Source organism: Condylura cristata, unplaced genomic scaffold (assembly GCF_000260355.1).
Source record: "Condylura cristata isolate star-nosed mole 26May11 unplaced genomic scaffold, ConCri1.0 scaffold00036, whole genome shotgun sequence".
Classification (NCBI taxonomy): Eukaryota; Metazoa; Chordata; class Mammalia; order Eulipotyphla; family Talpidae; genus Condylura; species Condylura cristata.
In genome coordinates, this window is record NW_004567137.1 from 11,787,592 (window position 1) to 11,805,034 (window position 17,443).

General features: G+C 37.2%; 2 protein-coding genes across 2 annotated transcripts; one reads left to right on the top strand and one right to left on the bottom strand.

Annotated features, from left to right (window-relative positions):
* Positions 1–2,833: 2,833 nt before the first annotated feature.
* On the bottom strand, positions 2,834–12,659 carry LOC101630473 (chromosome unknown open reading frame, human C12orf60). Its single transcript, XM_004693135.2, has 3 exons — positions 12,637–12,659; positions 11,088–11,167; positions 2,834–3,745 (listed from the first exon to the last, which is right to left on the bottom strand). Exon 3 carries the CDS (start codon positions 3,719–3,721, stop codon positions 2,894–2,896), a length of 828 nt encoding a protein of 275 aa, XP_004693192.1. The 5' UTR covers positions 3,722–3,745; positions 11,088–11,167; positions 12,637–12,659; the 3' UTR covers positions 2,834–2,893.
* Positions 6,992–14,315, top strand: SMCO3 (single-pass membrane protein with coiled-coil domains 3). Its single transcript, XM_012732815.1, has 2 exons — positions 6,992–7,047; positions 12,822–14,315. Exon 2 carries the CDS (start codon positions 12,837–12,839, stop codon positions 13,512–13,514), a length of 678 nt encoding a protein of 225 aa, XP_012588269.1. The 5' UTR covers positions 6,992–7,047; positions 12,822–12,836; the 3' UTR covers positions 13,515–14,315.
* The last annotated feature ends 3,128 nt before the right edge of the window (positions 14,316–17,443 follow it).

Consider the following 17,443-nt stretch of genomic DNA (forward strand, 5'->3'; position numbering starts at 1 on the left):
CTAAAAATCCAGCTCTTTAGCACTTGCTCTCTATGAGAAATAAGGGTTTGCTTATTAGTAAGATTTTAAATCAATGACTCTTCAAGAATGTTCCCAGCACACAATGTCAGTATCCCTAAAGAACTTGATAGAAATGTGAATCCCAGGGCCTGATCCCAAATCTATGGAATTAGAAACCCAGAAATCTGTATTTAATAAAGTCTCCAGGTTTGTGAGTTAAGGGAATAACCATATTTTTTAAAAAGATAACGTAATTGTTCTTCCTCCTGCTGCTACTTTACTAAAGGTAGAAATTGAGCAGATCTGTGGATTAAGTTAAGGATGAACATAAATATGTTGCATTTTTTCAATATTCCCCATAATTTCAAAGTTTTGAAGCAAGGAACTATAAAGTGAATCACTTATTTAAAGCCTATAAAACTATAAAGTAAATCACTTATTTAGAGACCAGTTTCAAAAAAACTATAATTACCGCCTCTTTGTTAGTCTTGGATATCTTCTGAAGATAAAATGGACTTCCACTATGCATAAATTCACATGTATTGTTAAAAAAGACTACATTGTAAAGTTGCATAGTTACCCCCATAGTAATTTTATTAACTACATGAATTTCTGCTTTTTGTGTACATAAAAACAATTCTGGCCCTATTATTTTATCTTTATGACAAAGAGTTATAATATGACTGTCTGTCCTGATATTTCCTATTTACTCTTACTTAAAAAAAATAAATCTAGTGAAAGAAAATTTCTGTAGAGTTTTATTTGCTGGGAAGTCAGTATTCATGATTAATCTTAATGAAATTGATACACTAAATGAGCTAGTTCTTGACTTGGAAGTTGAACACTGTTATTGAGTTAGATGCTTTATAGATAGTGTTTATTAGCAAACACCACGAAGGCTAATAAAAAGTGGAGGGGGAAGGCATTACAAGTATAACAAGACTTCCTTCTTTCCTACTTTTTTTTTTCTTGGTGAGAGCATGTTTTTTGTTTTATGACATTTGACTTTTCCTACCTATATGTACACGACTCAAATAGACAATGCAGTGGTGACAGCCTCAGAGTAAAAATGAGATTAGGTATACCATAAAAATAAATGAGTCTTCCCCAATCTGTGCTACAAAATTTGAAGAAAGAAAATGAGAAGAAGCTAAAACAAAAGGATTTGGGGAAAATGTTAAATAAGAGTAATAGGTGTAATCAGTTTGAGAAGAACGCAGCTTTCCCCTAGCCTTTCTACAAGCTGGGAAGCAGCAGCAGAAGTTATCAGAGAGGGTGGTTTGCTCCACATGGAGACCTCTGGGAGACGCCTTTGAGTAACACTCAGCCTCTGGAGTCAGAGCATGTGGAGACAGCGCATCTTTATTGAAGTGGGCACCAGCACATCAAAGGGCTACTATAACTGCCATTCCCACTGGCACCTGGTGAAGACTTCCAGACATTGCACAGAAAGATTCTGTCCCCAGAACTTTTTTCTTGGTCCTTATCCCCTACATTTCTATGTGAATCCCCCCATGGGTTGCAACATCCTGGGATGCAATCCTAAAATCAAATGAAGGAGGTTGAAATCCCAGATATGTACAGGTTCTGAAGAGTACAATGGGAGTCCTGCCACCCTCCCTCCATTAACACACGCACTTCTTTTAAAGGTGGATAGCATGTGGATCAGACTGGGATTCTCCTCAACATAAAACAGCTAATAGAGAAATGGTTTCTTTTTAAAGTGAACGTTATGAGGTTTAAATATTTGAAAGAGAAAATGTTAAATGAGATGATGTAGATCTTCTCAGGAAAATTCCAACAAAGAATTAGAGTTACCAACATTGCTTTTCTTCTTCTCAGCAAAGTTCTTATTAGGTGTCTTGAAGATTACTATAGAGAAACCCTATTTAAATGAGGTCAATAAGCTAAGCAAGCAGTCCCACACAAGTGCAATTAGCAAACTATAGGACCCAACAAGCTTTGCCTCTGACAGGAGGTGGTGGTGCTTCCAGGCACAGTGGAGAGGAGGTCTCCATGCAGCGGGACTGCCTCCGAGGCTGTAGAGTAGGAGGCAGGTGCTAGCTTAGGTTTGGGGAAGTACACATGTATCTAACGATGAAACTGTACTTTCCAAATTGCTTTCTTGTATTTTCCAAGTAAATCCATTTTGGGTGAAATCACTGGCTGCTTTTAGTTCGAAGTCAACAGTATCATGTGAGATAGGACACTGGAGAATATACACTCATTTACAATGCAGGAGAGCCACTGTAGACAAACAGACTTTCTTAACTCTTCCTCCCCTACGCAAGCACTCTCAGAAAGCCTCCTTCTACAGATATGTTATATTTCCTTGTGAAAGGTTAGAGCACTTGTTTTTCAACCTCTGATGTTTGCTAATCATCTAACCTCATTAAGAGACAAGTAAAAAAAAAACAGCATCTGTTCTGCTCTTAGTGAAGAAAATTCTATTATTTCTCACATTCACTGTTCTTATTTACTACTTGATACATCATATCAAAAATACCCAGTAATAGATTATGACAGGGAAAACATAAGTTGATAACTACTGTGTGCATGACAAAAAAGTATTTAATGCCTCTAATGTATTTCCATGGCCTAAACAGTCATTTCTGCCAGATTATCTAACAATAATATTTACATTTACTTGCACTGTACCCAGCAATAACTAGAAATACAACTACTGGAAGTAGAAATTAGTTTATGGTTCTTTTAATTATGCTTTGCGATCAAATATAATATTCAGAAACATCCTCAAATGTGTAGAACCTTAATTATTTTTTAAGGAATGTATTCTTTTTAGGAACTGGCAGGTCAAGCTTTTATTAATATAATTTATTTTTACTTGAATAAAACAAAGCTAGAGGTAAATGATTTTCCAGGTGAATACCATTTATACTTCTGTCCCAAAAGACCACCTGTCTAGCATCAAAGGGTTTTGCAAAGTACCATGAAAATTCATAAGATTAGAATGGCTTTTCTGGCAGAAATAAGCACCGACATTCTTAGCCAAAGAAATCTTGGTTTCCATACCTTTTATGGTCCTCTGGAGGATCTCTAAGATTGGCCTCATAGTCCTGACAATCTGCTCCAAGTGATCTGCAGCCGACACAATAATATTCCTAGTATTCTCAGTTTTGAGTGTATCCTGCAATTTCTTCAAGGTGTCTACTGTAATGACTTCAGATAAAACTAGGCTTGAACTTTCCTCAGATGTGGAAGCATCTGATTGCTCTTCGGTGTCTTTTCTGTAAAAGTCACTTAATTGAAGGTTCATGATAGGATATTTCATTAAAAGTGAAAGAGAAGATTCCAAACATTCCAGGATGTTACCACTATTCAGCACGGAGACAGTGATCAAAGCACGGATATTTCTGAACATTTGCTTAGCTGACTGTTGCAGCTCCTTTACATTGGTACTCTTCTCAACCACAGAGCGCATAGCTGTTGCCATCTGGGAACATAAAGGCTCCTTTTGTCTTCTGCTATACTTTGCATCCACTACAAACTGCATCTCCTTGAAAATGATGAGCATTTGTTCAAAGACATCCTTAACATAACCATCTTCTTTCACAGCTTTCAAGATAATCTGAGTATTCATGCTGCTGTTAAACAAATCAGTAAGGGTTTTTGTAAAGAAGGAAATATCTTGCATTTGAAAAAAGAACATTTTGGCAGCTTGAACCAGCCTCTCTTTATCCTTTTCTGACTGTGAAGACATTTCTCCAACAAAAATGTTTTAAAGCTGCAAAACAAAGCAGTAATCAAAAGTACATTTGTGAGCCACAAGGAGGCTGAAAGTATAATCTAAATGTGATCTTAATTTCTTCAAGGGCAGGAAATTTACACAAGTTTCAAAGCAGAGGCCCTCCCTGGTAGCTCAAGGGGTTGAAGTACAGCACTATGAAGCTATCCACAGCTACTGCAGCACAAGTTCAATCCCTGGCCAGTAAGGTGACTCACGTGGCGCAGCAGACCTCTCCTGTCCCACCCACTGCTCCCCTCAGCAAGGTATTTCAGTCTGCTTGTTCTGCTTCTCCCTCTGTCTCTGGTGAATCCTCTTACCCTCTGCATTCTGGCGTGTACCCAGTTCTTAAATCTTTTTAAAAAGAAGTTTCTAAGGAGAAATTATTCAGTTCTTCAATAAAAATAATTACAACAGAATGCCACCTATCAAATACTGTGTGCTGGAACCAAACTGGAGCTGTTGACAACTGAAATGGCACTCTTGTCAGGGAAAGATTAAGCTAGAGCAAGCACACTCTCTCTAATCCTTCTTACTGCTTGTAGTTAAATTATTATGGAAATAATTTGGAAAGGTGGCTAACAGCACAGTGAGGAGTAGAGAGGATAGCATTTGAAGAACAATGTAATGATGGAAATTTTCTGGTTTTATGCTTTGTTTTTCCTGACTTCCATATTTTGACCTTGGACTCTAGGATTAGACCAAAACTAGAACTAGTCCATAGAGAGATGCCTCCAAAACAATCCACTCCCTCCACCTAGAGAATCCAGAGCTGGGGCCTGTGCCAGATCCTTTCTGACTGAAGTACCAGTCAAAAATATCAGTCCTTCCTTTGTTCCATGGACAAAGCAGAGGCAAAACCTTTCACTTAAATACTCTAGTAGGAAACAGTGGTGCCATCACTACCACACACCTCTGTCTAGTTGAGTAGACAAAAAATGTTAAGGGAAGATACATAAAAGCAGCAACACATTAGGAGCAAATAAGTTAACCAGTATTCTTCAATTGTCTTCAGAAACAAAATATAAACATTTTAAGACAAAGCAAGTGAGACTGACAAAATAGAACAATAGTATATAAGTAAAGGGTAGATGAGGACCTTAAATAGGTTTCTCAGGACAAGAAAGTCCACTAACAAGGGAGCCCCAAAGATGGAGAAATTGGTAACCATGGGAATAGTATTTAACAATCAAAGAAGTACAGGTAATTGTTCAAGGTGAATGAGAAGGTATAAAAATATGGAGGCCAGGTGACGCAGCTGGTTAAAGCGCAGCACTAAGAAGCTAAAGCCACTGCCGCATGAGTTCGATCCCCGCCTGCCCCGGAGGTGACCACAGGGCGCGGCAGACCCCTCCTGACCCGCCCACTGCTCCCCTCAGCAGTGTACTTTGTCGATCTGCCTGTTCTGCTCCCCACTCTGTCTCTGTTGAATCCTCTCACCTTCCGCATCTCTGGCCTGCAGCCCAGTTTTGTATGAATAAATAAATAAATCTTTTAAAAAAAAAATATGGAGGCCAAACCTTGAGTATTCTGATTAGAGTGCTCAAAAAGTGCAAAGAGGAACAAATAAAAGATCTTAGGAAGGAGCAGTCAGAAATATAAATAGCAAGAGCAAAGAGTATGAGAGTCTTTTCAAAAGCTGATATTTAAGAAATATTCCTTTCTGTGAAATCCCCATTTAGTCATTCCTCCCCCAAAGTTAACTACTAATGTTTTTTTTAATATTTATTTTATTTATGCATACAGAACTGGGGTACAGGCCAGAGATGGGGGGGGGCGCAGATGAGAGGATTTACCAGAGACAGAATGGGGAGAAAAACAGGCAGATGCACTGAAATACATTGCTGAAGGGAGCAGTGGGCAGGTCAGGAGAAGTCTGCCATGTCATGTGGGTCCCCTCCTTGGCCAGGGATCGAACTCATGTTGCAGTGACTGCTATAGCTTCACAGTGCGAGCTTTAACCAGTTGTGCCATCAGGGAGGGCCACCAACCTGAAATACCATTATTGGTATTATTAAAGCAATTGATCCTGGAGGTGGATACAAACATCTATGGGTAAGGTAACTGTATAAATTATCCTTCAAACCAGGATGTAGTGAAAAGGGATGCTAACAGTATTATGCTGAGAAGAGGCATAAACCAGGACTCTCCCAGAGAAATGAAGCAACAAAAAGATAATGGCCTGCATACTGGCCCCAAAAATACATGAGTTGGTGCTATAGGTAAAAATAACTAATTCAAATAGGAGGGACTGTTTCAGATTTAATACAAACATCTCAGAAAGGGAATGATTAAAATGAAAAACTCAGAGTGAGTTTTCTCCCCCCCCTTTTATACTTCATTTACTTCTTTATCATGTAATCTTTAATTAGGCTGTGACACTTGAATGTAACAGCAAAAATATAACCATTAAAATAACTAAAAATAAAAGGTCAAACACATCCAAAAACAAGTTCAAGTACACTTCTTTAAACCATCAGCTGCTGCATAGTCAAGAGAACATTCCACAGACCTCTGAGCTTATCTTCACTGAAGGGTTTTTTGGTGTCTTTCTCTTAGACAACCCAAGAAGACAAAGTTGTCTGATGCAACCTCCCAAAATGCCTGTCCTGTCTAAAAATATTCTGCACTTTCATTATAAGCTTTTCTCTTGGCTGCAAAGTGCTGATGTCTCTAATGAATGTTCATTATCCTTTTTGCATCTCCTCCAGAATTCTGCCCAATCATCACCCCTTTCTCTTGTGCTGTGAACTCAGGTGTGTCCCCTTCTCCCAAAGTCTTATGTTGAAGTACTAGCAAAACTATGTCTATTATTTGGAAATGGTATTTTATAAGGAGATAATTAAGGTTGAATGAAGTCATAGCATGGAGCCCAATACAACAGGATTAGTATCCTTCTGAAAAGAGAATTAGAGGCTTGAATAATTGACAGATGGAATCCCAAAACAATAGCTGCAGTTATAGAACCCACTTCTCTACTGAAGTGAGTTAGCTCAGTTGATAAGCACTTTCCACCAATAAAAAGCCCACTGAAGAAAAGAAAATTATGTTTATGTTAGTCTTTCAAATTGTTAGCTAATTTATATTAATTTTATATTAATATAGGCAAGAGGACAATTCTGAGAACTAAATCATACAGAAGTAACTTATAAACCTGACAGGCAAAGGGACCCAGCAGACACTAACAAAGCCTGTAAGTCATCACATTCCATCAGAAACATCCAGATGAAATCACATGAAAAAGTGCCTCAACAATACTGCTAACCCTTCACTGGGACAACTGAACTCAGAAACACAGCAAGGTAGGCAATGTGGGTATTTCCAATGGTATTGATATAATCCTCTGTCCTCTCCCCACATTAAAGAGAATTTTAAATAGTAGGTCAACCTTTAATTATAGCTATAAATATAACGAAGTAACAAAATAACTGTTCTAAGATGTTCCCATGGTATGTTCCTAGTGATTAGATCTCTGAAGATACCAGGTAAGTAAGAAATTTAACAGTTTTACAACTAATTAAAAGTTAGAGGGGAAGATAGCCATAAAGACATCAATTTTAGAAATGATTAAGGATGGAATGACACCTGTGTGAAAATTTCATGCACATAATTATAACATTTCCTCTTATAATAATCATAGAAGCACTCAAGATCTGTGGAAGAATGAATGTGCAATCTAATACAAGTTAGTGTACAGTGTTATATACCTTCATAAGTTGTATTACATTGAAAAATTTCACTGCATATTTGCTCTGTGCCTCCAGAATTTTTTTTTCTTTTGAGGGAAAGGAATACTGCCTTTTTAGATGCCACATGGCATCTAGAAGTTTCCCAAGTGAGCCGTGAAGGTGCTGACTTTGACATTCTTCTCTCTGACCAAAAATAATCTTTAAAAGAATTTATATCAGAGAATGTATTGTCACACCACAATCAATTTGCGTTTGTGATTGTTTTTATTTAAATAAAGTGAAGGAGGCTCATAACTAGATAATAGTTGCTACTTTCTCCTGATAAGCTTCTGACCTTACATATACCTCATTCTTACAGTCTCAGGTAAGTGACATTTGCCTAACAGCTGGAACAAACAGGAAAAATGAAAGCAGGGAGAAGCAGAGAGAACTAGTGTGACAAACATCAGAGGTTTAGAAAGGATTTTTTTTTTTTAGGATCATGTGTTTTAATGATTAAAGGAAAATTTCAAAGATACACTGATGTGGAAACAATAATATAAACTGCATGTACCCACCCAGTTTCAAAAATTACCAAAAACAAAGTCAACCCTATATTCTCTGTATCTCTACCCTCCTTTTCAGATTATCTGGAAGTAGATCTTAGAGATCATATCATCATTATAGTATTCCTACAAGGAAAGAAAGCACCTCTTTTTGAAATTTCATCTTAAGTTCTCCAAAATAACATTTATTTAATAAGGAAGACCATCTTAACTTAGAAACAGACCTAATATCTCGCTGTAAAAATTTATTCTAGGTGGCAGTACAAAAGTTTTCATAATGTAGTTTGTATACATATTAGAAATAATAAAAAGTTTAATTTCCATTTATTATACTTATTATGAAAATAGACCCTGAGAAAATAATCTAGATAATAAACAGGGAAAAAAACACATTAAAATGCTCATCAGTATAGTATGTACTGAAACAAAACAATTGGGGATTTATTAAATTATGGTAAAGACAGTGTTGGAGTATTTATGTAATCAATAAAATGTTTTTAAAACTAGAAATACAAAAGAATATTTAATAAACTAATATAAGATGAAAATTTCATTTGTACTACTATTGCATCTTTGTAAAAATATTCACATTTAAATAAAACAGGGAAAGGAATATCAAAAAATTAAAATGATAGATGGGTATATGGGTATTTTTCTTTTCTATTTTAAAGTGCTTCCATAACATTGCTATTGAATTTATGTTTAAAAATATTTTATTAATCATCTAGTTTCTTTCGGTTGTAAGGCTACCATCACAATAAATATCACATACTATTTTTAACCACCTTGACATTAATTTCTTTTAATTCCTGTGGCATGTGATAGTTGATTCACTGTTATTCACAAAAGCATTCTGAGAATTATCTGAATGTCATAATATTTTATATTTTCATTTTACAAGGTGGCTCCTTTCCTGAAAATTTTATACTGTATCACTAAATAAAGCTTACCTATAGAAAAAAATGATCAATGTTTCCACAATTGGGGGGGGGGGATATATGTATCCCCCCACACACACACATATATGCTCTTTAATCTTTAGTATTTACCTCACAACTTAACTAAGTTGACGATTAAGTTCAATCTGATCCAATTTTTGTTTTGTTCCAATTTCTTAAGATGTGCTGATCAGGGCTAGAAGCACTCCCAGGTTTGCTTTGCTTATTTTACAAAACAGCAAGATACAATTGATCTTGTTATATAATACATGTGATTTTCAAACTGTATTTATGCAACAGAATTCTCCCTTCAAATAAAAATTTTACCCACTCACAACCCAAATATGGGAGCAAGAAAGTCTTCAGCAAAAGCTGCATGTGCCGGGACCAGGAGCTCCACCTACTGGCTAGCAGTTCCCCATCGAGTCACCCCAGGGCTCTAGAGAGCCTGTTTCCGAGCCTCTAAAATTAAATATTCAAGTAACAGCTCAAATTTTGCTGTGCAGCTGCCCAAAGTACATATGTCACTTACTATCATGTGACAACTGGCATATAAAAGGTGCAGGCAATTAGAGCTAGGTTAAGTACATCACCTGCTAGTACTGATGATTTTTTTTTCAGTCATTTTTAGAATGACTTTAAAAATACTTTCAAAAGATTGAATTTTTTCAATCATCAATGAATCATCCTTGAGAATGTTATTAAGAGTAGACGGCTCACAACTGCTATTCTTAGGCACAATCAAATAACAATGCTTGTGCCATTTAACTGCAGGACTTACATTTTGCTGAGTGAAGTAAGCAATTTGAGCTTCAGAACTAAAGTGATATGAGCAGTAATAGAGAGACACCTTGCCAGGTACGGCTTCCATGTGGTGTACGGCCACATTAATTTAGTGGAGCACATTTAGGAGTATCCATATGAGAAGGTACAAATTGCTAACCTTCCCTGGAAAACCAAGTGTTTCCCTATAGCCTAAGTGTCAATGTATATTAAAGGGTTCTTTGAATTTGCACAAGGCAAGGGCCACCTCTTTAATTATGAAAACTGTTACTCAATTGCAAAATTGCTTCCTTCATCAACATCTTCAAATTTTACCTAAGAAATAACTAAATTGGTTTCACCTCCAAACTCTACCTCTCTTTCTCCCACTTCTCTAACATTTGTTCTTTCATTGTTGGGATGGAAATCATTCGTCATTGGCACAAAATTGTAACTGCTGTCAGGACTCAGTAAGAATATAAACATGCATGTGCAAAGGCTTTAATACATAAAGGAAAAAATAATATTTTTATAAAAGTTAGACTTCTTTGACTTCTGGCAAGATTGAACTTTTCACCAACTTGTTAGTTACTATTTTATTGTTCAGTGTCGTTTGCTATTATTCCTTATTAATAGGAATTCTTTGAAGTTAATCATTTTCCATTTTTTTTGCATTATTCCTAGGTGGTTTTCAGGCTTTCAGGGTTTTTTTTTAAATGGTTATCATTTCTAATCACAACTTTATGTGACTTTTTCCTTTAAGTTTATAAAATCCTCTTCCCTATAGACATAATCAGCATTTTTCTATTTTTTTTACATGATACACTGATGCCCCTTTAAATCAACTTTTAGCCCCCAAAGACAAGTCCACTATGCCAAGACCATTCAAGAAACAACTTCAATTACTATTTATTTGAAAATCTGCATTTATTATATCTTGTCAAATGTATAGAAGGATCTACTTTGGGGACTCCATGACTCCATCCACTCTTACACCTGTCCAGCACCAGCCAGTATTTTAAAATATTGCCAGTGATCAGCATGTCTGAGGAAATTAGTATGGAAACATAGATGCCATCAGTTTTACAGAATTAATTAAAGAGCAAACAATGAAATAATTCTTATCTTGTAATGGAAAATCTCATTACTTTTCCTGAAAAAAAAAAATACTTTCACCTTACTCAGCGTTTCAGATGTATTTTTTTATTATCAGTTTGCATTAAAATAATTAATTAATTGGGACGGAGTTCAACATCTGGAAACATTCAACACCCCAGCTATGAGGAATGTTCATCATTCCATTTGTTTATCCTGAGGGAAATAGAACAACACCCACTTGCTGGATAATGGCACATGATAGCTGCTAGAAATATCCTCACATTTTCAGGGTAAGAAAAATTCATCTTACCTAAATATCCAAATAAGGATGTAGCTGGTGATCTCCTGAGTTTAAAGTCAGAAACTGGAGCTTTCCTTTCATGATAAGGTCTGAAAAATAGAAGCCAGAAACATGTAAAAAAAAATAGATTTAATGGAAAATTTCTAGAAGAAAAGGAAGTTAAAGTCTGAATTTGCAATTATCAAATTGCATATGGCAACCCAAGAGTAAGTTTTAAATTTAGTAGACCCTCAACAAGAAGTTTCTTTAAAATGAAACAGGTACATTTTAAGCACCATTTTGTGGAAATCTGTGTCAGTCACAAACATGGAGTATATGTGTGTGTACTAGATACAACTTATAGACAAAAAAGAACTTCTTTTTTGCAATAAAGTTTATTCTGCCAGAGATACCAGAAAATTTTTAAAACAGCAGAGGTGATTATTTTCCTAATTTTTTTCTTGTTTCCATTTCCAAATTCTACCTTTATGAAAGGAAAGTTTACTTTCTTGAAACGAAAAGCTTCTTCAATAATTTATCTATTGTTTTTGAGATTCCTCATAGCTAGACTAATAATCATGACCCTATGTGAGTTAAAGCCCAAATTTATGTTATTTACTCAGAGGGAATGTGCCAGATCCTACAGAGACACAGAAGATCTCATTTTCCTTTTCTCCCAAAAGGTCAAAAAAAAAAAAAAAAGTGCTAGACAGATAGTAAGGCTACACAATATACGCATTTTGAGTAACACTCTTACTGGGGTCAAACTTATGTTTTTAACCCAAATAAGCTCAAAAAGGACAGGCTGGTTTGTCTTTCCTCACTTGGAACTCAGAGCCAGAAATATAAACACAGTAAGATTCCCATCAGGCTTATTCACTCCATGATGTACACAATATGTTGGTGCAGTGGCATTATCTTCGTTCTGAGCATACCTAGTGTAGTTTATAGTAAAGGCCAAGGGCAGTATAGATCATTCTAACTAACTTCTAATTTGGCAAAAAGAGAATCAGATAGTAATGACTACAGTATTTCCTGCACCATGACCACTATTTCCCCTGTGGTATTTCAATCCAAAGAATCTTGATCATGAGGATATTTTTGTTAAGATTCCAATGTTTTTAGTAGATTGCATTTGGATATCTCCCTTAGGTTTGGAAAACAAATAATTTGCCCATAATGAGATACAAACTTATTTGGATATTATCAACTAAGGAAATAGTATATAAATTAGATTTTTACATTCCTATAAACTCAGAGGTCTCCCTTATTCCTCCGGCCCTACTGATATAACTCTAAACATTTGAGAATTCCATCTATTCAATGTTATGACTATGGACTGAAGAAATGATAGCTCCTTTGTGATCCATAGCTAGTCATCTCAAACTGCAGACTGTTTCAAGTGCGCTAGCTAGTCATCTCAAACTGCAGACTGTTTCAAGTGCGCTAGTAGTTAGGAAACAAATGTATTTATTGATAATCAGATGTTTGATAAACACAAATATTTTCTAGCTAGGCTTTCTCCCTACCAGAAAATCTAATGCACTAAATAAGATCAACACACTGTGCTGTTACTCACATTCTCCGTACACTAATTCCAAGTTTCATAAAAATAATTACTTGGAAGAACTTCTTGAGTCTTCTGAGGTATTCCTTAGATGCTATGGTGTCATTTTCCTATGCATGCAGTAAGCACATTCCTGTCAACTGCATGCAAATAACAACTATTTTTCAAGATCTTAGTGAAGATTTATTATTTTTCAGAGATCATATTTGAATATGGCTCAGAGTGACCTCCTCTATCCAGAAAACCCAAGGAGACGGCAGCAAGTAAACCGTCTTCATCAACAGCTCCTTGACTGCTTAGCTGACAGCTTCCATGCCACCAATAAGCTGATTGGAGTTTTAAACATGCACCTGGGGTGCAGACTGGACTTCATAGAGATGAAAAGAGATGGGAGTATCAAGGAAAACTGTGATATTATCATCCATGCCATGGTAAATATCCAAAAGAAATTGCAAAAGGTTGATGAGGCGCTCAAAGATAAACTAGAGCCAACCCTTTATAGAAAACTTCAGGATATTAAGGAAAAGGAAACGGAGAAAATTGCAATCGTACAAAAGGTTATTTCAGTCATCCTGGGAGAAGCAACTTCTGCCGCCAGTGCAGTGGCTGTTAAACTTGTGGGCTCAAACATCACAACTGGCATAATTAACAAGCTGGTCGCTGTATTAGCTCAAATTGGTGCTTCTCTCCTTGGCAGCATAGGAGTTGCTGTTCTTAGCCTTGGCATAGACATGATCATCCGTGCCATCCTGGGAGCAGTGGAGAAAACACAGCTTCAAGCAGCTATCAAAAGTTATGAGAAGCATCTGGTGGAATTCAAGTCTGCCTCCAAAAAATATCATCAAGCCATTACTGAGGTCACCAAGACAGTGAGACAGCAAACGAAATAAACATTGCCCACAGGAATATTTTTCTGCTTCTCTCCAGTAACAGCATTTTGCCTCTTTAACTTTCATTTTCTATAAGTTTTCAATATGAAGATAAATATAGCAAACAACTTGAGCTAGTAAAACTAGTTGATGAGTCTAGTTTTTACCAACATGAGTGCCTAGATTTGCAAGGATGTCAGGATAAATGCTGTGGTGGAGCAGCAGGTATAGGAGTTACCTTCTCCTTTTTTCATTTCCCAAATCCTTAAATTTACATTAAATTCAGAGACTTATTCCTACCATAACCCTCAGACATCATCTTGTTCTATGGGGGCATAATACGCCGACCAAGACAAAAATCCTGGGCCATCCAATGGGATAGAAATACTAATGGCAAATAATTCTGGCCAAGTTTCAATCCAATTTTCTATAAACTTGAACAAACTGAAATGGCTTGTAAAAATTTACTTGAAAGGACACAATGGTTACAACTTCCACTAATTACACTAATGCCTGGATGGACTTTTATAAAGGTTGCAATCAAACTTGACTAGTTTTAGTGTGATAAACTGTCCTCAAGTGAATGTTTGAACAGTCTGGAACATTAAAAACAAGCAAATCCCAGCTCTACACGCATAAAATGCATTTAGGACACACGACAGGAAATTGCTGCTTTTAAGAATTTAAAGAAAAATCATAAATACCTTACTAACTATACAGACAAATGAAATTTTGTTTCCAATACTAGCAGGAGGAAACAACTTTTTCTCTATAAAACTTCAATGAAGGCCCTCCCTGGTGGAGCAAGGGTTAAAGTGCAGCACTATGAAACTAGCTGCAGCCACTGCAGCATGAGTTCAATCCCCAGCCAGGGAGCTAACCCACATGGCACAACAGACCCCTCCTGTCTCACCAGATGCTCCCCTCAGCAGTGTACTTCGTGGACCTGCCTGTTCTGCTGTCCGCTCTGTCTCTGGTGAATCCTCTGACCCCTGCACCTCTGTCCTGTAACCCAGTTCTTGTATGCATAAATAAATTTTTAAAAAAACAAAACTTCAGGTGACCCATTTCATTAATTCCTGACTTCAGAAAAACCCAGAAGCTACAAAATCTAATTATTTGGTTGAATTTCTGCAGATCACATGTTCATTCTATAAATTCACAACTACTAACTTTGCCTATCTTCTACTTAGAAAACTAATAACAGATGTCGATGCAAGAATTTGTTATAGCTGGTTCTTACATCCCATGTTCTTAAAAGAAATGTCTTGAAATTTTAAAATCTAGATTAAATACTTTTTCAAATGTACTCCTTTCTCTTCTGCCACTGCTCTTTTAAGCTAGTTCCAAAATGCCAACAATTTACCTATAAAATATGTTACCCTCTGACATAAGCTTTTATATTGTACCTTGTTAATGTTCTGAGACTTACATTCATTTTCAATTCAAGGAAAACTTTCTAAGACAAAGGTTTAGCTAAGGAACAAAGCTTAATACAGTTAAAAAACATGATTGTAAAATATGTCTATGTACCTTTAAGATTGTTGAATATTTATAACTAAAAGTAGTAACAATTGGGTTATAGCTACCTTACTTTCTTATAAGGAATATTCAAATGAAGACCAGCAAAAGTAGACTCAAAAGTGTCCTCAAGCGTACTTTAAAAGTATTTAACCTTACCTTTAAAGAGTAAAAAAGGGAGGAGACTTTAGAGAAGAGGATGAAGATTAAAGTGAAAAGCCCCCGTATGTGTAGTGACATCATAAAGGCCTTCTGGCGGGTGAAGGAAGAGACCAGAAGAAAAAAACAGCACTACAAACCCTCACCATTCAAACTTCAAACTGCCTTCAACGTGTCCCCGTTTAATAAGCCTGTTCTATATCCCAATCTTTACTAGGCACACTCGTTTACACCAAGATAAAACTGTATTAGTTACTGCTTTGAAAATGTTCATCCCCACGCTTCCTCTTCAAAAAAAAAAATGAATACTGTAAATTAGCAACCTGGGCGCTAATGTGGACACTGATTTGCTTGGCTCATACAAATAAGTGTCAGTAAACTGCTGAATTTCCAGACGAACGGACGCTAGCAAAGCAACATCGAACACGGTAACTACTGTTACCTTGGGATTTTAAACACTCCCAAGAGGTTGCACCAGCTCACTTCATAAAAGAAAGAAAAGCCAAAAACTAACGCAATCTCGTGAGACTAAAACAACACAAAACACCTGCCTATAGCAACCCAGCCCGCGTCTGGAGCCACACTGAATGGAGCGGCCGGAAATAAGGTCAGAGCGTGCCCGCCCCTGCGTAATGTGGGCGGGATTTCAGCTAATATCCAACCAATTCGGTGTAAGAATGGAACGGAAGCATCTCTTATCCAGCAGTTCTGGCCTACTCTCTATGGTTCCGGGAGGAGAAACGCCGCGTTCGTCGACTCGTAGGGACCGGAAGTGACGTAAGGATGGCGGAGGGGCGCGAGGTTTCAAGATGGCGGTGGCTGGGTGGCTGACCGAGAGGCAGAGGTGAAGGCCTCTACCAAATAAAAGTGGCCGCGAATCGTCCCTTCCCCGCTTCTCCCAGTCCCAGAAGCCCAACAGAAGTGTGAGTGTGCGGCGTGGTTCCGCTTAGTTTCTGCGTCTTCCTCGTGCTTCCCTTGGGGCCCGCGCGGTTGCCTCGGGGACACTAGGCCCCTCTATCCGGCTCTTCCTTTCCGCGGTTGGGGTCTCCCGGGTCGAGGACTGGAAGTCTCCCAGCTTTTGGCAGCGCGGCGTCCGGCGGTTAACGGGCTGCCTTTGCTTGGTCTGTTTGACGCGGTCTTCGCCCTGTGCACGTTGGCGGGTTACTTAGGTTTGAAGTCTTGCACCTCGAGTCAGGGTCAACCGTCGCTATGGTTTCGGCAGTTGCTACCGCGTTTGCCGCCTTTTGTAGACGTAGGCTCCATCCCACTGGAGCCTTTGACTGTTCAGGGTCCTCCACGGTTTTGTGGCTCGACCCCCTCTGCCTTTGTACCAGAAAAGTCGTTCGTGCACACTGAGGCTATCATGTTTTCTGTAAACATTCTCCGTAAATCGTATCTGTTTGTGTTTCATTGTGGAAGAGGAGGATCAAAACAGCAATCTGAGGGTAATGAAAGGAGGAAAGCAAAAAAGATTGAGACCATCAAGATGGGCGACCTTGTATTTGTATTCATTTTGTTTCCGCCTTCATTCCTGGTTTTTCTCAGGAAACTTGACGCGGTAAATTATTTGACACTGAAATAGGTTGATGAATTTAGCAGAAAGTAAGTTAATTGAGCACTTGATGAAAGAATACTTTGTATTCTTCCCTTTCCCACCTTTTGAAAGTGTCCACTTTAATAAGAAAGGATGTATGTCACCCTTTACTACTGGAAAGAATAAATATCAAAAGTTAAGTTTCATTCATTTAGAATAAGAGGAAGAGGTGACATAATAGTGTAGATTAATACAAATTGTGCTTTTAGATATTTTTCATCATTTATCCCTTAAAGTTCCCTTAAAAAAACAAATCAGAAACCAAAGGGGTACTAGTAAAAGAAATACATATAATTCTAAAGGAAGGTCCCTCAGGTCATACTTTAATTTGAAATATTAGCATTTTAGTTGTTTTAAGCTTTTGAACATCAAGGATTATATCTGAATTAAAGCTAAACCTGAATTGAATATACTTAAATTAGTGATTTTTTTACTCAGAGGTGTTAGAAAATACATGCCAAGTTAAACAGCTATTGAATCTAGGGTGAACTATTTGCCATTAAGTCCAGGTCATTAATATATCCTCTTTATTTCTCTTACACTCTACATGTAAAGGGAGGATATTGTAAAAGGACCAGTGGCTTTTCTCATGCAATGGTGTGTTCCATATTGTTGAAGTATTTTAATTTTTTTTTCTTTCAGTGTGCTGTCGTTCAAAAAAGTTGAAAGTAGTGAC